Source organism: Oppia nitens, unplaced genomic scaffold (assembly GCF_028296485.1).
Source record: "Oppia nitens isolate AA-2021 unplaced genomic scaffold, nextdenovo-longstitch-racon4-pilon3 scaffold6_pilon_pilon_pilon, whole genome shotgun sequence".
In the NCBI taxonomy this organism is placed as follows: domain Eukaryota; kingdom Metazoa; phylum Arthropoda; class Arachnida; order Sarcoptiformes; family Oppiidae; genus Oppia; species Oppia nitens.
The window spans coordinates 2,261,366-2,286,926 of NW_026533250.1; the positions used below are offsets into that span (position 1 = coordinate 2,261,366).

Consider the following 25,561-nt stretch of genomic DNA (forward strand, 5'->3'; position numbering starts at 1 on the left):
AAAATTTAAAAAATAATTTTTTATTTAAAATATAAAAATAATTAATAAAAAAAACAATATATACATATTTTAAGTATTTTTATTATTTTAAAATAATATTCTACTTATAATATGATTAATTTTTTAAATAATAGTTAATGTTTAAGCTTTTGCATACATATTTTTATTACTTAATTTTAGTTAAAGTTATAATTCAAGTAATTATAAAATTTAAAATATTTTTTAACTAAAATTTTAAAAATTATTAATAAAAACATTATCATATGCAGCATAAAACATATTATTTTTCTAACTTTATTTATTTTCTAATTCTATTTAAATAGAATATAATCTTTCAACAAATAGTTAATTTTCAATTTTTAGTTCAATATTTTAATAAAAATAATGTTATATTTAGATTAATTTTAACATGATTTAACTATTTTACTTATTTTTACTCAATAATCTTATTCATACAAGTTATTAAAATATAAAACACTTAATAAAAAATTATAATTTTTAAAATCTTGAAAAAATTTCGGTCCCGAAATTTTAGGGGACATTTCTTTTCTTTTTAAGCGAAAATTTTTTCAATTTGGTCAAAAAGTCTGGTCGGGAAAAATCACAAAATTTCGATCTCAGTATGTATTTTGGCCTTACCCTCTACCCCCTTGTTTAACCCTCTACCCCCTTGTTTAACCCTCTACCCCCTTGTTTAACCCTGGTATATATATACTATATAATATTTGTACTTTAGCTAAATTTCATCACTAGAAATATACAAATTTAATCTATACTGTATATCTATATATTGACAAATTTAAATCAAAATTTTTGATATTTTGCAGACACTATTTTTTATGCATTATGTTAGTGTAAATATTGTGTATACAAATGTTCTTTAATAGTATAAAGTTTGAACCATTTTAATTACAATTTGATTTGATGTCATATAATACCATTGTTTATATTAAATGTTTAATATATCTACTAAACTTTAAAACAATTACAGCAATTACAATATAACTATTTTATTTTTTTACTGATTTATATGTTATTATCACAAATAAGTGTTAATTTGGTTCTAATAAATATATTATAGATTTGTAGTATTTATCAAAATATTTTATAAGTTAATTACTTTAAAACGACATCAAAAAAGTTTTGAATTATGACATTTTGCCACTAAGTTTAAGATTAAATATTATACAAATAATTATAACATTTGTAAAAACAATAAAAAAGTATTTATTAAATTCACTAAAAAATAACCATTACCAATTAAGTAAACTTTTAAATATATAATATAAATGTAAATTATAAACTAATAAATTTTGTTTTTAAAATGTTAAACCTTTATATTAAAATAGATTTAATATATAAACGAAATAATATTTTAAATTATAAACTATTATTGCTTTATAATTTTTAATATCATATTTACCAAACGTTTTATCACAAATGAAAATAATTTATACACAGATAATAAAGTTTTTTGTTTTATGTAAATATTTGACATGAAATTCGAGTTAAAAATTATAATATTCTTCTTTGCAAATGAAGACCATATATGAAGTCTTCGATATCAAAGTCTGTAAATTGAGATTCATTTGTATTTGTCTTAAAACAGGCATAAAACTCGACATTTGTTTGTTGTCTTCCAATAACATTAAATAAATATATTTCATTATCTGATTTCTTTGATTTCAATTTATTTGGACTCAAAAAATTTGACGAAATCTTTAATTGAAAAGTACGTCCAATTTCATGACACATCTGATGACTTGAAGAATGTCTGAAGCATTGACTCATTTCATAACAACATTCAGTAAATTTCTTGAATATCTTTTCACAAATATTTTTCGGTAACTGAAGAAGTGGTCCGGCAAACACTTCCTGTCCGTCTTCTATATTTAAATAACAGATAAGATTCTCTGGAAGTTTAATATTTTGCTGTAAATAAGTCTTATTGTATTTGATTTGATCTTTAGATGTATTTTGACTCAAACTAGTAGTACTCGATGAATGGCTACGAGAAAGCATTGAGTATTGTAATGAAGGACTGGAAGTGGATTTAATAGATGCTGAAAGACTGGAACCTTCAAGTGATGCCAAAGAACTACTTGAATGATATATCTGTGATCTCGACTGAGAAGAGGCCGGACTAAGAAACAGTAGATCTTTTAATGAAGACAATGATTTGTAACGTTTTTGTTCTTTATTGGAACTAAAGATTTGTTTGGCAGCCATTGTTTGAATATTAAAACAGTCATCGATTTCATCGATTACTCCAATTCTCGAGAAATGCCATTTCAATAACCGAATCGATTCATTAATTATCAGTTCATTGACAGTAATCTGTGTTTCATTTGAATGCACGAGAGGTGACTCAATAAGAGTACAATGGATCAGGTGTTGAAAACCAACTATTAATATAATATATTTAACATTTTGGTCTTCAAACACATTAATTATTTCAGAATTAGGAAATATTTCACTCCAAATGATTAGTCTTATTGAATGGCTTTTATGTAATGAAAGAAATCCATTGACAGTCAAATAGAAATATACGTCTTTCAAGTGATGATTTGGCAAATGAGATGATAATAATAATCCTTTATATATAAGACAAGAACCGATTACAATAAATTGACAACTATTTTGTGAACTTAAGTCAAAAGTCGAGTTATCACTAATCCAATCCATAGCTTCAAATTCACTGAGAGAATCGCTAAGATTTGTGGCTAATTCGTCATCAATTATTAATCTTTTCATTGAATTAATAAATAATGAATCAATTGTTAAATTTTTCGAATCTTCATATAAGAGATATTCAACAATTGAGAACAATTTTGTAAGATTTTCATGTTTTGATTGATCATTAAATGCAGAATCCATCGATTTATATACAAATCGTAAAACTCTGGCAATGGTTTCAACCATACCTTCAACTTGAATGTCGGTAAAAGTGTTGGGAAGGGCTAACACAAGCAAACTGTCCTTTTCGTGAATAAAACCTGTTTTGTAGATTTGTTTTCGATTTTCGTGATTTACAGTAATTGATGACAATTTGATGCATTGATTAGTTATCTGAGAGACCACTTGTGATAGCGTAACAAACATACCCTTAAGATTCATCAAAACAGGGTTTATGTCTTCATTTTCTATCACTTTAGGATATGAATAGAGCAGACAATCAGATTGAATGTCATTTGGAGGCATTAAATATAATAAAATCAATTTGTTATCAATCTTCGAGACAAATGTCTCACATTTGCCTTCAATTAAATCTAATAACTTGTTTGTTGTCTTAACTTCATTAACATTAATATCATCACAAACTGTGACATTAATCGATGGATTATTATTATCGTTGTTATTATCGATCACTTCTTTTAATATTTTTTTCTGACTGCTCTTCCTTTTAAAACTCTTTCGTTTAAAGGATTTGTTGCCGAAAAGCCAAGAAGTGAGTCCAGTGTTTCTGTAAATCAAACCAATTGATATCATTTGTTGTTCAATAAAATCATCACTCATTTGATACCATAACTTACCGATCGTTCACTTGTTTAACATCTTTAATCACATCATCTTTATGTTCATCACTTGCTTTAAAAGTATGATTGTCTTTGTCTTTATCTGTTTCTTCATTAGTCAATAACTTTAAATAAAACAAAAATGGTTTGCAATTATCGGACAATAGATTCGTATAATCCATGTCTTCATCGTTGAGAGTCATCGACGAGTGACTGCTATCACATGAAGATGAGGTACACGTCGAGCACAACGACGACTCACTTAATGAAGACATTGCGATGGCTTTTGATGACACCAGAGATGAGTTGTCTTCACAATCAATCATACATTGCATTCATCGATGTCTTAACACTTTGTTTTGTAAACATTTGTTTTAAAGTATAGAAAATATTACACAAATCACGTCATTGTTTGACTAATTATAATATAATGTGAATAATATTTATATATTTTTTTAAACAAATTATTATTAAATTTTTTAACTTTCTATTAAATTTTATTATTTTTATGTCCACTGATTGTGTCTATTGATTGTGTCTACAGATTATTATTATTTATTATTATTATGAAATATATCGTAATTTTTATAATAAATGTTGATTTATTGATGACTTTTGATTAGTTTTGTTAATTTGATTGATTATAGTTTTATTCACTAATTATTGGACTTATGTTACACTTTAGATTGCAATTTGCAATTATATAACTTTATAATATAAAAAATATATTTATTAACGCATATTAAGTCATACTATTAATAATAAGGAGAAGTAAAATAGAAAATTTATTTATCTATTAATGTAAATATAATATTTCATTTTTTAATAGTGAAAATGCAACTATAAATATCTAATTTGTAACAATTATCGTTTAAAATTATAGATTATTTTTATATTTTTAAAAATTCAATTAAAATTAATTATCAAAATTATTTTATAAATTTTTATTTGCCTTATTTATTAACATTGATGATACATTACATTATACACTGTATACAGTATACATATTTAGGTCAAAACGCTGATATTATTTGTGATAAATTAATTTACAAAAAGTGTTGTTTCGGTTCAAACAGATTTTATATCATAATTTCAAATGTGATGTATTAATAATAAATAATATAATATCTAAATATATTAATCCACTGTATAATCAAATATTGTGAGATTTAATTTAAATCAATTTCTATAAATTGAATTATTAATATATTAAATTAATATTTATTAAAGTTGTATCTTGGTTATTTTCATTGATTGGTATTTTATTTAAATAATATTAAATATTATTTAATAATTTAAATATTATAAAACATAAATTACTAGTTTTATCAAAAGCTAATTATGTATTGTGTAAACTTAAAAAATTAGTGAATATTGAATATTTTAAATTCAAAATCAAATAAATATTTTTTATGTGAAATATATAAAAAATAAAGTTTAGTTGAATCAACTATCAAATAAATAATTAAATAATATAAAAAAGACTTTAAATTTTAATTAAAAAATATAATTTAGGCAAATTTATTCAAACTAAATAAGTAATTAGTTATAATTTAAATAATTATTATTACTCTAATATTATAGTAATTCGAGTAAACATTATTTTTTCAAAACAAAAGTTTATTATTATTATTATTATTATTATTATTATTATTATTATTATTATTATTATTATTATTATTATTATTATTGGATTCAATTATTTTTCAGATATCTATAAGAAATGAGTGGACATTTGGTCTTTGTTTACGGCACTCTTAAAACTGGTACGAAATATACAATATATTATATAAATATTAATATTAAGAGTTGTTTCTCAACATTATTACTGTATATGAATATGTATTAAATTACAGGTCAACCAAATCATTATCTGTTAAATGATAAAATCAATGGTTTTTCTAAATTTGTCGGTAAAGCTCAGACAGTGGACAAGTGGCCACTTGTTATATCATCTAAATATAACATACCCTTCCTATTAAATAAACAAGATTTTGGAAAAGTAATACATTTTATATGAAATATATTTAAATTCAAAAAATTGATTTATAGATAGAATATTTAAGTCCAATTAATTTGCATAATCTGTATAATAATTATATAATGAAATGCAAAATTGAAAATATTCTATACATAAAACTATTTATATATTTAAATCTAAAACTTTAATTATTTATATGCTATTAATATGAATTCAATTATTTTATTAACGCTTTTATTAAGAAAATTTGTGGTGAAATTTATTCAGTCGACGATAAAATGAGAGACTTCTTGGATAAATTTGAATGCCATCCGACTTATTACAAGAGATTAGAAACTCCTGTTATATTAGAAGATGGATCACAAATGAGTCCATGGATTTACTTCTTATTAGACTTTAAGCCAGAAATGTTGAATTTGATTACTTATGGCAATTATGACAGTTATGGTGATCACGGCTTACCTTATGTGGAAAGGTCTGAACGAAATCATAATAATGATGGTTCAGATGAGAAATATAATGTTATAGATGAGGTTAAAATGTCTTAACGTTTGTCTTTATTTAGTGAAACCACTTCCAGCACAGATGACATGTGGGCATAAAAATATTAATATGGATAACATTTTTTGGATTTTTCCAGTTATTTTGAGTGTATTTTTTAATTAAATTGTCTAATATTTTAATAAAATACAGATAATTATTCAATTTAGTGGTGAAAAATAAGATATTAGATTTTCAATATCTTGCCTTATCTCTAGTGTACAATAAAGTAATTATGAATTTTAATCAAAATTAAAAAACCCGTGAGATATGCAAAATAATAAAATCTAATAATTTATGACTAATTATACATTAAATGCTAATATACCAGTATAACTATTCTCTTTATTAAGCATTAAATATATTGAAAACATACTGATTTAAATTTTTTTAAAAAATTGTGTAAATAATAAATAATAAAATATACAGTTTTGTTTGATATATTTATATAAAATAAAATAAATTATTTGGGAAAAAGTAGACGAAGGCTTGTCATTATTAATAGACTGTTTCGAGAAAAATTTATCCATAAAATTATCATTAAATAAAAAACTTATTTTAAAGTTTTGCACAAATTATAACTCACCTCTAGTTTATTATTCTTGCTATTCATTTATTACTAAACAACTGTTTAAAACAAGGTATGAACCGACAGTTAGTCTTAGTTTACGGAACTTTTAAAACTTGTAAATCAAACTGAATATTAATTTTATGGACAAAATATTCAATTTTTAATCACTACTATTTGTATTTTCAAATCATACATCAAATAATTTTACTCTAAATGATAAATTCAGTTAAAGGATAGGTTTAGTTGATTTTTGTCGGTACAACTCATTGTGCAATAAGTGGACGATTGTCATCTAATTTAAGACTGTACTATACATAAGTATTAAAAATATTATTTTTGGTGAAATATTTTATATATTTTTCAAACATTAAATTTTATAAATTTATAACAATGCCTAAGATAACTATTTCAATGCCAACGTATTTATTGTACAAATTATTATTACAATTTTTATTATATAAGTACAATATATTTATTACATTATTATTTATTACAATAATTGTATTATTATTTAAGCAATATTTTTTAGACTACTATTAAGTTTTTTCTCAAAAATAGTTATTATTAAGTTGTTTTCAATAACAATGACTTCACTTTCATTAATAATATACTGTAATTAAAAAAAATATTTTTGAATTCATAAAAGTTAAATAACTTTTAGTTAAGTTATAAAAATTTTAGGTCATTTTTGTATTCATAAATACTTAAAAACTTTAAACTACGATAAAAGTAAGAGATTAACAAACAAAATAGTTTTCAAAAATCGCTGCCAAATCACAATTTTCGATATAATTTAATTTTTTATAAATTTTTAAATAAATAAAAACACATTTTTTATAACAACTGATTTATTAGTTTTGAGAGAATGACTAGGATTTCAATTTTATTAAAATGTTTTTGTTTTCAAGGAAAACTATAAATATTGTTTTTGAAAAATAATTGTTTTAATGACTACAAATAAATTGTAGTGCATTTTCAATTATTATTTTTAAATAATTTATATTTTTGTATATATATTATATTAAGTTAACATAATTGCAAAGTGTGTTAAAAACCCGATAAATAATGAAAATAATTTTTTTGTGTCAATATTTCACTTAATATATATATATATTTATTTACACTATGTATCTATTAAATCTATTATATTATTAAAATACTCGATATGCTATTTATTTAAGTAAGTTATAACATAAATAATAATTATATAAATATATATATATTAGAAATAAAACAATATCTCAAAACTTATATTTTAAGCTAATGTTATCACAAAATGGATATTTTCTTGTTATATGCTGTAATGTTATTAAAATATATTATAGTTTAATCAAATCTAATATTAGAGAAATGTTATTAAATATTATTATTATATATAATAAATACAAATCTTTTGGAGCACTAATATTCCACTTTGGTTTTGAAGCTCTCGCTATTTAGTAAATGTATTATTAATAAAAATGATCATTGTAAATTATCTATTGATAATCCATTTTATCATACTCATTTGCTATAAATATTTAAACATTTTGAAAAATTAAAATTAAAAAATTAACATAATTTTGATTTCGCTATTTGTATTATTGCGATTTTATAAATATAAATATTAATAAAACAAAACTATTTTGATTTAAATATTGACACTTTCGATGAAAATCGTACTAAAAATATTTATAATACTGTAGTATCACTCAATCACTATATGTCGTGGATTATCAAAATAGATAATTACAATTATATCAATATAAATATAAACACTAGAGATCACAGTTTAAACAAATCATTTGTTAAAATATTATTACATATAAATTACATATAAATATAAATATGATAAAAGCGTTAAGTTTTTTATAAAATGCGAATAAAATAGTGAAGGACTCAATCATATCAAGTGGAGAGAGTGGACAACATTAGGCGTTCCTCTTCTGATAAATCTAAACCATTCTTCAGAGTACGTCTAGTATTGACGGCTATAATATTAAAATAAAATTTTAAATACAAATATAGAAAATATGAAATTAAAGACAACATACACGAAGCCCTTTCGTATCTAACTTTTCGTCTATTTCTGGGTTCAGTACGATTGGGTTGTGTTGTGGTTCTCATAAAACTCTCAATAATCTCGTCGTCGGCTTCAGTATAGGCCTCGATGTTAACACTGTGTCTGAAGTGAGCGGGAGGTCGGGAATGGGTTGTCGTTGAGTTAATGTTTGACAAGTTAGTCATCGATCCACTCGATGGACGCCTTAATTTAGTGCCGGGAAGTGTACCCCATTTGGTGGGTCGTCCGCCACAACCTTCTGATTCATAATCACTTCCACTGATTAGTATTTGTTTGAGTTCGTGATCCGCTTCCAAAGCTTTTGCCTTAACTTTGTTTGTCTAATAAAATTAAAATTAATAAATAATAATAAAAATAGTTTAATATTTATAAATATATTATACTTCTGTATTAATTTTTTCTTTGTTTTGTTTCTGTTTTTCCTTATGTTTAGCTTTTTTCTCCAACTGTTCCTTAACCCTCTCTCTTGTAGTTCTGTACTCTAATGCAAATTCGCTTATAATCTTCAATACAGAGTTAGGTTTGGTTTCCTTCAGTTGATGAGAAGGAAGTCCCAAAAATACAAGAAATTTTTTGAATCTATTGATAACTCTTCTGTGAATAATTCCCAAAACAATGATACGTTCGGCACAATCGGCTAAGAACTCAGACATCCGTACTTTCATTGGCGTTGAACCGTCGTGTTTGGCGATCACTTTCAAGTGTTCCCACGAAGCTTTACAATCCATTTCCATTTTTTGTAAACTTTTAGACACTTCATCAAAATCTTTCTTCGAAGCTCTGGAAACAGCTCCTAATTCACTGTACAAATCACTACTTTTGGGATACTTTTCCATTACTATATGACACAAATGATGAAGTAATGAGTTTTTGTGAACCGTGTCTTTAACTTCGGGTACTTTCGATAAATAATCGATTTGAAAACCTTTTACTTCGACACCATTAAGAAAGTTACCGATTGCCAGCAGAGTTCCCAAAACAATCCTAAAACTTTCACATTTTTCCAGTTCAGCCGTCGCTTGTTTTAAGTCCATCAATGGTTCGGCCACTTCTCTCTCCATTGAATCATAATCTAAGCGAAACGCCCACAATCTGAGTCGTGCTTCGAGAGCAGTGATTGAAGAGAGAGTCAACAGGAAAGCCTCAGCTGATCCTAACGGCACTTCTGGGTTGGAGTTCTGTGCCTCAAGTATTTTATTCTTCTCGTCGTCCGTTGGCATCATTGTTGACAATATCTTTTCAATACCTTCTTTGTTCATAATAGTTGAGTCCATCTTCAAGATAGCAGTCTTGACGATGTGAGGCGGCGGTAGTTTTGTCATTCCTATATTGATTGCATTCGACCTCTTAGTGTCCAACACTAGTATTTCACTCTTTTTTGACGATTCCTGACCTTTCTATACATTTTTGTTTAAATTCAATTAGTTTTAATTACATTTACATTTATATTAAATATATTATATTAAATACTTTGCAAAAACAAAACCTTACCTCCTATTTAAGCGATTCATTCAAAAATATTTATGTTAAATAAGTTGCAGCAATAAAAAATAAAAATAAAAAATATTAAGTGTTTGCCCGAAAAAATTGTCAATTAGTTATATTATAGTAAATTTAGTTTAATGATTATCGAAGTAATGCATTTTGTTTTAATTAACGCTAATTTCAATAATAGTTATACTATTTATCATGGTATAATTAACTATTAATATTATATCTATATATGCATAAAAATTATGTTACCATGATACTTTAATTAAAAAAAATAAGCAATGGAATTTATATTCAACAATAGCAATACGTGAACTTATTTATAAAAATATGTAGATTTCATATGTTATGCAAAACGTGTTTCACATATAAAATCCTTGAATAGGCGATAGAATTTAGAGATTACGTAAACATTTAGGAAAAACATATTTTATTATAAATAACATAATAATAAATAATACAGTATTTCAAGTAAACTAGTTAACACACTTTTCATGTATACTACTTTCAAACTATTTTTAAAATAAGAGCATAAGATATGCATATCTCATAAAATAAATCTTTTTGTTAACTTTTACAACAACAACAACTATAATACTACTACTATTATTATCATTATAACTATAAAGTATAACATTTTATAATATATTATAAATTTATATGCAAATAAATGCCTGGACACTTTTCCTGGTTGCACAAAATGCATTACTTATTAATATATAGTACAGTATTAATATATTACCAATACATCAAATTGCATCCAATATTTAGTATATAATGTTATAATAGTTAAATGCAATTTAGTAAATGTCATGCATTCAGTAATCATATTAGAAAAGTTATTATTCAGTAATAACCTAATTTTGTTGTAAAAACAATACACTGATCAATGGCAACCTAATGTTAAGTATATATAAATTTATTGTATATATATATATATATACAGTATATACCTAAGCCATGGTCATTTAATGCATGAAAAACATGAGTTGAACATAAAGAGGACATACCTTATTGACTAACTCCTTGGCCCGACTTTCAAACAGGTGTTCCAGACGTTGAGTGTCGACCGAAACGCTTTTGATTTCATCCCAAATAGTCTTCTTCTTCATTAACCGACTTAATAATGATTTATCTTCTTTTACTTCTTTCCAAAACAATTTAATTGTTTTTTTATTCTTTGGTATTAGCTTTGAATTATTAGACAAATCGGGTGATGGCGTCGGCGATGGTGTACTTTGTGACCTTTGATTACAAAACAATTGCGACGACAAGTTTCCCATACGTGTAGCAAATGGAGGTGGCGGTGGTGTAATTGCACCTGAGTTAGGTAGTGGTGGGGGAGGAGGTGTACTACACATTGGTGGCGGTGGGGGCGGCAATAAATTATTAGTATTAAAAGGAGGTGTATTTGACACATGACTGTTGGCAATTAAGATATCGGTGTCGTCGTCGTCTCTAAGATCAGTAAAGTCCAAATCATTGATAAGAAGGGGTCGCGACAATGTATTAACAATCTGATCCCACTGTAAGAACTCGTGCTGACACTTTGGATCAGATAATGATTCTTTGGCACTGATTAATCTCTGTAGACTTCCACTAATCATAGGGTCGGTCACTGTTGTGTTTATCACTGGTTTCATAATTTTCTCTTTAATTGTGCGGACATTGTTTGAGGATTTTAAATGATTTTCAATTATACTGTCGGTATTGGTATTTGAATTCCAGTTGTTATTAATTGGCATTTGTTTGCCATTCACTAGATTTGTCTGCTCTTCAAAGTTCTTAGCGTACGTCGAAATCATCCACTTTTTATCATTCACTGTCTGTTTGTTCACAACATACTGTCCACTAATATGAGAGGTTATATCATTTAACTTTGACTTAACACCATTTGAATTATCATTTTTCACATAATTATTATTACTATTGATATTATTATTTAAATTATTAAAAGAAGTGTTATTATTATTATTTTCCCATTGATTTGTTGTAATATTTTGTTTGCTGTGATATGAGATCTGATGATTCTTCTTGTTATTGTCATCAACATTCTTGTCAAACATTGATGGCGGAAGAATTTTGATGGTTTCAACGGCTGATAACTTTTCTTCTCCGCTGCCATAACTGCCATAAGAGGCAAAACTTCCGTAAGAGTCGGCAGAACTGTTAGAACTGCACGAAGAGATACTCGATCTTTGGTTAATCTCATGTTCTTTAATCAAACACTTTTGACGCAAATCACAGCTCTTTCTTAATCTTAAATTTGTATGAATGTCTTCGAAGTCATTTGTGTTCACATTGTTGTTGTTGTTGTTAATTAATTTTTTGTTGTACTGTTCTGTCTGTTGAATCACTTTTCTTTGCCACGACGGAAGATTGCCGTTGTTTTTGTTGCCATTAGTCATAATCTGTGTCTTATGATTATTGCCGACTGACTGAATGGTTCCAAACGAATGACGTCTACTCTTACGTCGGTTCTTATCGATTCCGATACTACTTTTGTGGCGAACAATCATTTTCTGGGTCTCAGGTCTGCCGTCGTCATCGCCGTCCTCATGTCTCAGGACTGTCTCATATGTGCGGAACTGTTGTAACAATTCCTTATCAGTTCCCTGTTTGGACATATAGTGCTGAATAATTCGCTCCATTCCCTGATCTTCGAGTGCATCGGAAACGTCATAATACGAGTCCTGGTCTGGAAGTCCACTCATTGTTTTATTAATCAAAGTCATTGAAATAATAATTAACTCAATGTCTGCCAAATCTTTTTCACTAATTATGTTCATTATATTAGTCCACGGTTTCAATCCTTTAACAATGAAGTTAAAAGTAAACGACAAAAAAATGTAAAGAAATAATAACAAAATATCTGTGAATGTGTTTGAAATAGTGGTCCAAATAATACCTCTTTCGGAGTCAACGGTGTCTATAGAGTTGACTAAAAGCAAACAATTGCTGTCCGAGTACTCAACAAATACCAGAAGTAGTTTTAGTGCTGTTTTTACAACTAATCGGTACTATAGATGCAAATTACATCACATGAGTATAAATAAGATTAATATATAAATATGAATTCATGGGATTTTCAGCAATTTATATATATATATATATATATAGTTAAAACTTTTTAAATAATTTTCACATAACATTATTATAAAAAAACAGTAATAAAAATAGTGATTAAAAATAGTTATGAAACTAACGGCAAAGTAGCAATACTATCATTTATGACACTAAAAAGGACTTAAATATAAATATATTATATAAGTGATGAGTCCTTAAATTGAAATGTTTTTTATGAGTATATATTACCTGAGATGAGATGAGAGTATAAAACCATTGAATGGTCTCATTGTGTTCAATGACACCATTCATGCCGTCCACGTAAAGCATCACTTGTCCTAATGCTAGTATAATAACATCATAAAGAATGGATTATATTATTTAAAGTACTACAGTATAAGGTATTATATAAACACAATATATTGTATATATATATATATATATAAATATACAGTATATACAGCTTAAAGTTATAAATATCATTTATAGTAATATCTATGTGTTTGTTATGTTGTCTGACCAACAATTGTAATCAAAACTTTTTTTTTATTTGAGTCACTGACAAACTGTAAGCCATATATATAATTATTAAACGAGTATATTGTGGACTCAAATATAGTATTTGTTATTTTGAGCACAAAAATAATGAATAAAGATTTTAGAGAAAAGCAATAATTGCTTATGAATTATAAAAGTTATTTAAAAATAGTTTTCGTAGTATTAATAATATAAAGCACAGGTATAGCGGTTAACATATGAAGACATACTGTATATACATAAACAACTGGAGTGTCGTAATGTCTTACCTCTTAAGATATAATTCTGAGAATTTTGATCGGCTTCAGAGCCCACTTTAATAAGACAAGCGAGTCCTTTGTGGACAATGAACTCATGTACCAGATCTTTGTCATCCTTTTTGTTTTTGCCATCATTTGACACATCAAACATATGATTGAATCATTGAGATTATTGTCAATCATTTATATAAAAATAATAATAAATGTATTCAATTGATACCTGAAATATTTGTTTTAATGAAAACAGTGCTCTCCTGAGCTCTCGTCCGCTTGAGTTTAACAGTTTCTCTATCAACTTCTTTACCATCTCCTGTGCCTGAAGTATACAAACCAAAACAACAACTACAGTATATCTGAGAGTTACTTCATGAGAGTGGGAACTGTTGCCCAGGTTTGAGATGGTTTGCCATTCAATGCGCGCATGTTTTCTATACTCAATCACTTGAAACTGGTTTCTAAAAAGTTTTTTTTTTCACAATTGCTTTACCTTTTTTCAAGCAAATTGTGATAACAAAGGGACCACTGAAATACCTTATGATGACTAAAGTAAATATCGTATCGCAGAGACTCAACACAGACTTAAAAACACCACCACTACTAGTATTATGATCTTTCGGTTGCCATCAAAAAACCGGTTATTTTTATACCAATTTCTATAATATCCAACTAAATTAGTTTACTATAACATGTGCTAATTGATCACTATTTTAGCACAAATTTACTAACAATTTTAGTAAACACATGTATTAAACAACTCCTTTGTTGTTATATATCATACGGTATATGATATTATAATAAAAGCTTTTTTCATAACTAGTATTTAATATACAGTATTACTGATAACCAAACTTTGTCTAAAGTTTATCTTTATAACCGTTATAATAATTCAGGTATATATATAAACTGCATATAAAATATTTCATTATCAAGACACTTAATGATAAGTTTTACTTTTACATTAAATTTTTTAATTACAATAAATCTAGAAATATCTCAAATATGTCCCACATATTTCATTTTGAATGTTTATTTTTTATTCACGTAACATACATGTATCACTTATCAACATATTTGACTATAATTATCATTATTTCAATGATGAATGAATTATTCAATATATTTTTATCTACTAATTTGACTAAAAACATTTATTATTTATAAAATAGAAATTTTTATTAGCAAATATTTCATATAAAATTATTATTATTATTAAAATGATATTTCGGTCTTTATTATATTTATGATCTATTTATATATAGTGACTAATAAATAATATTATTCATCATTATTATCTAAATCAAGTTAGAATCGATTGTTTTATTATTATATATAAAATATATTACATAATTAATAAAACATAGTTTTATATGTAAAAATTTATTTGATTGTACTGTATATACAGTATATAAATTGAAATAATAACAAGCAGTGGGACATAAACTCAGTTCAAAGTTTGGTTCAATGGTTAGGTATGTTGATTACTGTGCGGTTATATTAAAATTGTTAAATTCAATATACTTTACTATTTTTCTTATGACATATAATTTAAATTCAATCTACATTCAAGTTTTATGAATTCAACTCATATGCTATCAACTATTCAACAATTGCTTATATGATTGTTGTTGTTGTTGATGATGTTGTTGTAGTAATAGTACTAATAGTAGAAAATATAAAAAATGACAAACAGTGGACACAAATATATATTTAAGCCGAACATTGAGCCCTTTCCTCAAATAATGTTTAGCATTCATATATCAATGAATACTATCGCCAATGCACTTGCCTTAAGGTTAGGGTCATTGAAGGTCATAGAGGGCTCAGTCAAATACCAGTATTATAGTTATATACAGTCAGGTGTAGTAAATAATGCGGTATATTATATATATATATTTTCAAATTAGATGTTAGGATACAAGGCTTTGGTTCAACAAGTGATCACTTTTTATTAAACGCTTGATTTACTATAATATATCATAGGTTTATACAATTGAATATACAATCAATGTATTGATTCATTACATTCCCAATAAGTCAAACACTGATTAACTCTCTTTTTTCAGTTGTCTACCAAAAAACTATTCTCACAATTTCCTCCAGACTTATGCACCAATAGTCTCAACAAATTTCTACACATAAGCGATACAATATAATAAACAAATACAGTATATATACGATATATATATGAGTATGTGTTATATGTAATTAAATAACAATTTTTAATTTAAAGAATCGACTAATAAGTCCGTATCGAAACTATTATTCAATTACTCAAAACTTATGAAATAACTCATCACATGAATTAACACTTAATTTAATTGTTTTATATTGTTTTGGAAAATATTAATTATATCATTTAAGTTATCAATAATTATTTTAGTGACAAAAATTTATTTGTTATCATTATTGACTTGATTTGATCAGAGAAAGAGTTATTAACTTTTAATCGCTTCAAATATAGTAAAGTATTTCTCTATAGCTTTGATTTAATTACAGAAATAAGAGATTTTAAGACTAATTTCATATTTTATGAATCATAAAATATTTAAATTTGCAAAATATTTCAAAAATAAATTTGTTTTCAAAATAATGTTATCATTAAATTTTTTATTTACACTTTTCTATAGTAATATAATATATGATATAATTACTATTAAAATAACATATAAATATGAGTAATAAAGAGTGTAAAGCACTACTAATTTTGGATATTTTTGTTACAATTGTTATTTACTTTAGTTTTAAACAGTAAATAAATACAAAACTTAATATAAAATACTTTAATTAAATGAATTGATATTTTTGAGTGCTTTGCAAACACACACTAATATATTAAATAAATACAAAAAATCATGAGTTAAAAACAGAAACATAATATTGAGTACAATCTTATATATTATGTTATTTTATTTCATTTTACTTTAAGCTTTTAAATAACATTAATAAAAGTATATAAAAATAATAAAATCACTCAAAATCCTTATAATTTGAATATCAAGAGAAAAAAGGAAAAGAAGTTATTTATCAATAAATCATACGATTGTAAAGTAAAAGTATTTTTCAGAGTGAATGTAATTAATAAAGTTATCACAAAAATAAACTTAAAAATATACTATAATTTATACTTTAGTTGATTTTAAAATAGTAAGTCATATGTGTTTGTGTGATGTTTTAAAATAAGTTAAAAGACATAAATAAAAATTTTATTTTAAAAAGCGATTTTTTTTGGTAAATGAACTCTTCTTTAATTATAAGTCAAAAGTCATACAAACTGTGTAATAAGTATTGCAATGTTTGCAATATTTAGTAACTTTTAGATAATTATTATTATACTAACTAAAAAAAATACTGACAAAACTACTGTATGAAAAATGATTTAATTAAAAGTCATAACAAAACTTTACATAAATGTATAGTTCTTTTTTTAAAAATGTTTATGAAAAACATGTTTATTTAAGATCAACACAGAAATGCGTTTAATTTATTTGATTCATTTCATTTGAGACATATCTCAAGGAAATACGTAAATTAAGTGCTTAATATAGTTTACATTTATACCTGTATATGAAATACCAAAAAGTTATGCCGCATATATATATATATTGTATATACAGTATATATAACTTGATTGCCACACAATCTTGGTTACTGTATCTCTTTAATGTATCTCTAATTATAAATATTTCTAAAATTTAAGATAAAACCAATTTAATGACCAATTCTCCGGTACCTCATATCTATGAGACATACAGTTTAGTAAAAATAATGTAAATATATTTATGGCATTGAGTTAGAAAAATGTCTCAACAAATCTAATTAAGCGCTCAAAACTCGTGAGGAATATCAATGTTTTGCAATTTAATGTGAGAATAACTGTTATTTAATAGCTATAAATTTAAATTATTTCTATTATTTTAAGTTAATTAAATTTTTTATATTTGTATACTTATTTTGTATTACAAAATTAATTTGATATATATATAAATTTATATGAATGTAAATATTGTTTTGCTTAAAGCTATAAAATTTGTTTTTTTGTATATTATTTGGTTTAATAAAATAAAATTTTATTTGGCATTTCATTTTTAAAATAAATATGAATATTTCAAGTTTTAGCTGTTGAAAATTATTAACGATTATTATTATTATTTGATATAAATACATTTAAATGATAATATTGATTAAATCAAAAAACACAATTTTTGTAATAATCAAACTAAATTTTAAAAAATAATTCATTTCCTTATTAATTATAGACAATCAAGTTTATGCTATTAATAATTAAATATGTGTTGCAATGAATTTAGTTATTATTTATTTTATATTGATTTGACTTTAGATTTATTTGTTCTAAAATATTTATCTTTCAAACTAATCTACTTTTAGATAACACTTTAATATATTTAATACTAAAAGTTAACACTTTGTTATAATTTACATAATTTATAATAAATCTCATGTAAATTATATGCAGTGATGGAGTTATGAGATTATTTACTAAAAAACTGTATTAATATACTCTATTGAAACAGACAAACAACAAAAGATTTTTCCTACATTATATCTATTATTGATAGTTTGCTATTTATTTTTATTTTAAACAATTTATATCACACATCTATCATCTAATAGTTTAGTAGTTTTATTAACATCAATTGAAAATTCATTATCGCTACGAAGTTTATTCATCACTGCCCATAATTACTTAATAAACTATAAATTGAAGAAAACATATTTTCCGCAAATAATATAATTCAGAAAAAATGTGCCAAAAAATATTATTTTCCGCAAATAATAAATATTGCAATAAATATCTATTAAAAGTTTACTCTCATATAATAGGATCTAAATTGAAGATCTATTTAATCTATTGATTTGAAAATAAAAAGAATTGATTGATTGTGGCAGTGATTGCCTAATATATTAGACATTAATATTTAATAGTTAAAGAATATAAAGAAAACCGAAATTAGCTTTTGTTATAAATAGACTTATTTTTGTTTATTAGTCCTTAAAAAACATCTTATTTATTAACGAGTAGTACTTAAATGTCAGTTGTATTGAACATCGAGACCACTAAAACGTGTCAACTATTTGAATGCCAACTTAAACTTACGTAACTAACAATTTTACTTTATAAAAAATACACACAAAAACTTGCATAACAGTACTGTATATGAAAATAACAAATTATTTTTAAAAGCAATTGCATTTAAATCATTTTAAGAAAGCTGAGAAAAATAGAGAGAAAGAGAGCGATATATATAAATATATACTTTATTACTATTGACAACTCTTTATGACAAATTGTTTTTTATAGAAACATATGGTAACTTCAGATTTCGAGTTAAATCAACAAAATATAATAAACATTTTTAATTATATCTCATTATATTTATAAACAAAATGATATACTGTATAACACTTTACACACACGATATTATAAATATATTGATAAAAACTTTATTGTTTTGTATTTATGTAATTTATTTAATGAATTGCAAATAATCTATGCATTCAGTATTATAATATCCATATTATGAGTGCAAATAAATGCATAAATGATTAGTTGCGACAAATTAGTGTAGAGTTCACGCATCTAAATAATGAATACTCTCTCCCTTTACTCTCATCTCATAAATGCATTACATGTCATAAATGATTGTCATTTACTGCATAAACATAATAGTATTTTCATTTAATCAGTATATAATTATTTTATTGTTACTATTGTTATGTAAAACTAATTTGCAAATGACTGTAATGCTAATTGTTTGTGGAATTTATAATTATAACCAATAATTTGTTTTATAAAATTCACATAAAATAATCTTTAGATCATTAAACTCTTGGAAAAGAAATATTTTCCATTTTCTCTATTGTAATACACTTTTGACACTCTTTTAAATCAAAGAAATTCAATTCTTGAGAGAGAGAGAGAGAGAGAGAGAGAGAGAGAGAGAGAGAGAGAGAGAGAGAGAGAGAGAGAGAGAAATGTTTAAGTTATAAGTATTTAAGGACTCGTCAAACAAGTTTCACGAGTCAAACCAGTCATGAATACATAAGACATATCTTATAGACTGTTATGTAAAGACTATCTGAATGTACGGTACACTCAGTGTAGTCAATGTATAAATATATTTATTATATATTTTAGACGCCAACGAAACTTCTATTTAAAATGGTTTTTAAATCCTATTGTATAATACAATACGGTATCACTTATTATATAACTTAAATACAGAGATGCACTTAAATTTAAGTCAAAAAAGATGAAATGCCCCTCCGATGCCTTAACCATTACTTGTATTAGTGGTTCAATATCTGTTGGTATTTTAAGGCACCGGTAAGACACCGGTACCGTAAATGAGATACAGATAAGGCATGACAGGGCCAGGTAGAGCTGGTTTGGGTGTTCACTATGTATGCTATTATTATATAATTTATATTTTATATATAAATAAGATATTCATTAATTCCAAGATAAGTGTTAGCACTTAATGATTGACTTTTAATAGATGCCTAACACTAGACTGGGACAGGCAGTTATTTATATGATGACCCCATTATTACGGTAAACTTGTGAATATTAATACATTTAGTAAATATTTTTAATTATATATTTATAAACCGATATTTATACTGTTTACTGAATTTAAATAATATTTAAAATATTTGTTTTCGTATAAAATGTTTACCTTTTATCTCAATGTTATGAATGTCTAAATCAAATATCAATTTAATCCACAAATTTTTATTATTCTAATACTCAATAGACTTCTTATAAAATTAGTTGTAATGAGTTGTTCATTAAATAATATATAATTCAATTCAATTTATGATCAAAAATATGAAAAATTCTTTATAAAAGGTCACTGTATTTTACAAATATAAACAGAAAGTAATTTATATGATATATAAGTAATGTATTTACTTTTAATTAATGTCTAATCAAATAGTTTTTGTCGCATTTACTATAATATAATCCGGATTCCGGACTCCGGACTACACAACAAGATTTTTTTATATTAAAAAAATACTTTTATTTAAAATATTAACATTACATTTGATCGCAGAGTTTTGTGATCCCTTAAGTTGTTAGACAAGTGACGGTTGTTGTATATTAAGTATCTTTTGATATCTAAAGTGAAAAACCTATAAAAGCGATAGACATGTGATTAACCCGTATTGAAGAGAAATTGTTGGCATTTTGAGTCCGATATTGAATACAATTGGAGAAATTCAGATGAAAGTTAGTAGCACTTCAACACGTTTTTACTATTTGATCCATTATTTTCAGTGATATAACAAGTCATTGAATGCATCACTGATTGTCATTGCCTTTACTTGACTGCCAGTGCAATGCCAACCACCACAATAAAGGCAATACAAGTATTACAGTATATACAGTACATACAATATAATAATATACCTTAATATTACCAATCTTACAAATATGTGCACACAATTCACTCATTTCACACACACACACACACACACACACACACACACACACTTTACTATATTTTTATCAAAAAACTATTACCTTTACAAACCCTAAAATATTTCATTTTTTGATTAATATTGATGTCTATTAAGTAATTTGTACTCATTATCTCAACACTAATAGCATGTCATTTGGTTTTAACATATCATATCAATAGACTAATTGATGTAAAGAATACCAATTGAATAGAAAATATTTGAAGCATTTCTAATAATACTGTAATATATATTATATTTCATTGCTATTGTATGTCATTATATCAATACTTTCACTTTTTAAACAATATCTATTATTATTATTAAATTCCAATCAAATGTATGTATAATAATAGCAATATTTTATATCTAAAATAATTAATAATAAATATAGTTTGGGGCTATTTTAGTTTGTGTTGTCAAATAACTAACAGATACTATGATAAGAGAGTAATTTTATTTTTAAATTCATACTATTTCAAAAAGTTTATTTCCTTTATTAGCTTTTTATTAACTTTGTATAGGGTTTGAAAATACATTATAAAGTAAGCATAAAATATTTTATATATTGACAAATACAGCATTTAATTATTTAATGAAATATTGATCTCTAATTTTTCACAAATATATAAGAGTGTGGTTATAATGTAAAAACATAAAATACACTAATTTTATATTACTATAAATCTATTAATTTATCATCAAATATTATATTTTATATGATATACAATTATGTAGAAATTAGATATAAATCACAATTCATAATAGTTTTTAATTTGTTATTATTAAACAAAAAAATGGGTCGATCTTTGTTTATGATAGCAAAAAATGTTATCGAAATTTGAATAAAGCGATATTTATCTCACTTTAATATAATCCACTTAACTATTTTGAATTATGTCTCAAAGGTGGTCAGTTTTTTAATAATACTAAAATTTTAAAACAGTTTATATTAAAAACAACTCTTTGTAAGATTAATAATAAATGTTTACAATATTCACAATATTTTTTCTCTTTAATATTATAAATATAAGACCCGTTCAGCTTAAAGACATACTTTAGGATTACTTAGCTAACTATGCGCTATAACTTTGCGCATTTGTTTCTTAGTAATTGTATTAAAAATATTAGTATAGGAATCGTCAAACTGAGCTATTATTAACAAATTAACCAATTTATAGATGTTGTATAATATACAATGTATATCATATACGGTATAGTTTATAATCTATTGATATATCGACTCAATTTTAGATAATTGTCAAATAGATAATCATTTTGTATAATTAATAAATTAATTTAAAGTAAACGTAATTTTTAAGAATGAATTTATATATATTTATTTCAATTCTTTTAAAGTAGTATTAAATTGTTTTATGAATAATATATATTAAAATAAGTCCCGTTAGTGTCGTGACTCACGCAGACTATACTTTCGTGAGATTTTACTAGTTGTGTCTAATAGTGTGTGAAATTTGAAGCAAATTGGAAACAATAACCGACACTTAGGTCTATGACTAAAATGGTATTTGTCATCATAATTGACTTCATATTTAAATACATTAAATTCAATACAATAAAAATAATTTCTAAATATTAAAAAATGATAATTATTAATTAAAAAAACAGTTTATAAACTATTAAATATCTTTTATACAACTCAATTTCAACTTAATTATACAAATAACTTTTATACTATTAAATACAATAATAAATAAAAAACTAATTAGTGGTCAACAATAAAAATAGATGAAAATGTACTATCGATTTATATATAATATAACAATATTAAGAACATCAATAAAATATATAAATAAATTATGAAAATAAAGATTAAATAACTAATGAAATGTTATAAAATACTCGACTAATTCAAGTGCAAGTCTGCCCACACGTTAATCAATGAAAATACCGGTAAAAAAGCATTTAATTAAAAGTATGTCAATAAATATGTTTATATCAAACATTATATACAATATATAATATATTTTTTAAGAGTGTATTTAGTTTTTTTAAGTTAATCATCATTTAGTGTGTATTGAATACATAGAATTCATTAATTTCTAAATATCATAAAAAGCCTCAAAAGCTATAATGAATGACAACTAATTTGCATAACTAAACGCTATAATAAACGTTTAGCAATTATTATTATTATTTATTTTTTTGATATAATAATAATAATAATTAAATATTAAAAAGACAAACAGCAAATAAAAAGTTTAATTATTTTAATAATATAATCATAATAATAGCAATGATGTTAATAGCAATAATAACAGTGTGTTTTGAGATCATCTAAAAAAATTGGAGCTACTATTATAAATTATAAAAAACATTTATGTCATATAATATTAATCACTAATTAAAGCTTATTGAAAAAGTTAAAATAGAAATATAAAAAATTAAATCGTTATATCAAAAAGTAAAATAAGTTTTAGATTACAATCGCATTTTAAAATATGTGATATGAGGCTAAAATTATAAAATGATAAATCATTTAATTGATTTCAAATTTTAGATTTTTTGTTTCCAAATCTGTTAAAAATTGTATCATCTTTTCAACAACACTTAAATGATACTAATATTTTATATATGAGTCAACAACTACTATAACATCAACAACAACTAACAACCAGTTTATAAACATTTAATTGATTTAAAATTATGATTTTAAATTTTTACAAGTTTTAAAAAGCAGTATATATGTAATTGCCATTAGTTGCTTATAGCTATTTTCTATCAATTACAACAATGATAATATGTATTACATATTATGTAGTTATCTACAGTATTACAATATTTCTATTATCACATATCATTAAATATTCATCTTTTACTCTATCATTAAGACTACTTCAATATTTAATTTTCTTATACTATACTGTTATGACTGTACTGTTAATAATTAACAAAATTTAAATTTTCTAATTTAAATGTCACATTCATTTTAAATGTACCGTACATTTACTTATAATATTGTATTTTTATATAAATTTATTCTCTCTCTCTCTCTCTCTCTCTCTCTCTCTCTCTCTCTCTCTCTCTCTCTCTCTCTGAGTGTTTGTGTGCAATTTACAAATTTTAAATATTTCATAAATTATTGTTTAACCACTCCTACAAACATTTAGAGTATATTAAATATGATAATAATAAGAACAGTTATGTTACAAAAGTTATAATTATAATAATAAAAACTGAATATTGTATTTAATATAAAAATATTTGAAACTATTAATAAATATTTAAATCCAATGTATTCAATAATTTATAGTAGATATTGCCTAATTTATGTACTGTATATACAATATGTATATGAAATGCTGTTTTAAAACTAATAATACAGAAATAATACTATAAATATCGATTTAATGGACTAAACAAATAATCGAATAAATAACATGATTAAAAAAATTGTATTAAATTACATAAACATATAATAATATAATATATATTTTTAAAAATTTAATAAAATCTTAGATGAAGGCAATTAATGGCAATAATAAAAAGTTATGTAAAATAAGAAAAACAAGCGAAAAATGTTTCTTACTTTTGTAAAACTGTTTTCATAAACTGGATTCACATGTATTTCAGTGAAGTTGTCCTCAATTTCTTCACTAATTTTGGATAAATGTCCGGAAAGAGCTTTATTTTCTCTAATCCTGACAGCACTGGAATCTATTTCTTCAGTATAGGCCTCCACCTGAACAACAAAAATATCAATTAATCAATGAATTGCTAATTAAACTGATTGTCAAAAACTATAAAATATTTTTTTAATCAATAATATAAATTAAGACATTACGGTTGGTTTAATAGCTAATCCGTAGTGAACTTTAACATCTGATACATCGACTGCCACTGAATCGCTGTCGTCTTCTTCATCAATCCTCTCAAATATTTGAGAGAAATGTGAAGAATTAAAGTGTGATAATTGATTTGGACTGATAGGAGAGGTCGGACCTATCATTTCATCGATATCTTGACATTTACTTATGAATAAACTCAGACTATTTCGCGCCTCATCTTTCATAAACTGTTCGACCGATAGTTGAT

General features: G+C 24.4%; 3 protein-coding genes across 3 annotated transcripts; 1 reads left to right on the forward strand and 2 right to left on the reverse strand.

Annotated features, from left to right (window-relative positions):
- Window positions 1-1,515: 1,515 nt before the first annotated feature.
- Window positions 1,516-3,911, reverse strand: LOC128962456 (protein inturned-like). The gene is made up of 2 exons (XM_054308831.1): window positions 3,534-3,911; window positions 1,516-3,463 (listed from the first exon to the last, which is right to left on the reverse strand). Exons 1-2 carry the CDS (start codon window positions 3,848-3,850, stop codon window positions 1,516-1,518), a joined length of 2,265 nt encoding a protein of 754 aa, XP_054164806.1. The 5' UTR covers window positions 3,851-3,911.
- Window positions 3,912-4,270: 359 nt separating this feature from the next.
- Window positions 4,271-6,098, forward strand: LOC128962459 (gamma-glutamylaminecyclotransferase C-like). The gene is made up of 5 exons (XM_054308833.1): window positions 4,271-4,316; window positions 5,226-5,281; window positions 5,372-5,517; window positions 5,739-5,971; window positions 6,062-6,098. The coding sequence occupies exons 2-5, from the start codon at window positions 5,239-5,241 to the stop codon at window positions 6,096-6,098; spliced, it is 459 nt and encodes a 152-aa protein (XP_054164808.1). The 5' UTR covers window positions 4,271-4,316; window positions 5,226-5,238.
- A 2,351-nt stretch (window positions 6,099-8,449) lies between these two features.
- On the reverse strand, window positions 8,450-25,557 carry LOC128962673 (FH1/FH2 domain-containing protein 3-like). Its single transcript, XM_054309068.1, has 10 exons — window positions 25,311-25,557; window positions 25,056-25,208; window positions 14,244-14,339; window positions 14,033-14,138; window positions 13,476-13,570; window positions 13,069-13,180; window positions 11,171-12,972; window positions 9,053-10,066; window positions 8,641-8,989; window positions 8,450-8,577 (listed from the first exon to the last, which is right to left on the reverse strand). The coding sequence occupies exons 1-10, from the start codon at window positions 25,536-25,538 to the stop codon at window positions 8,495-8,497; spliced, it is 4,038 nt and encodes a 1,345-aa protein (XP_054165043.1). The 5' UTR covers window positions 25,539-25,557; the 3' UTR covers window positions 8,450-8,494.
- Between the last annotated feature and the right edge of the window lie 4 nt (window positions 25,558-25,561).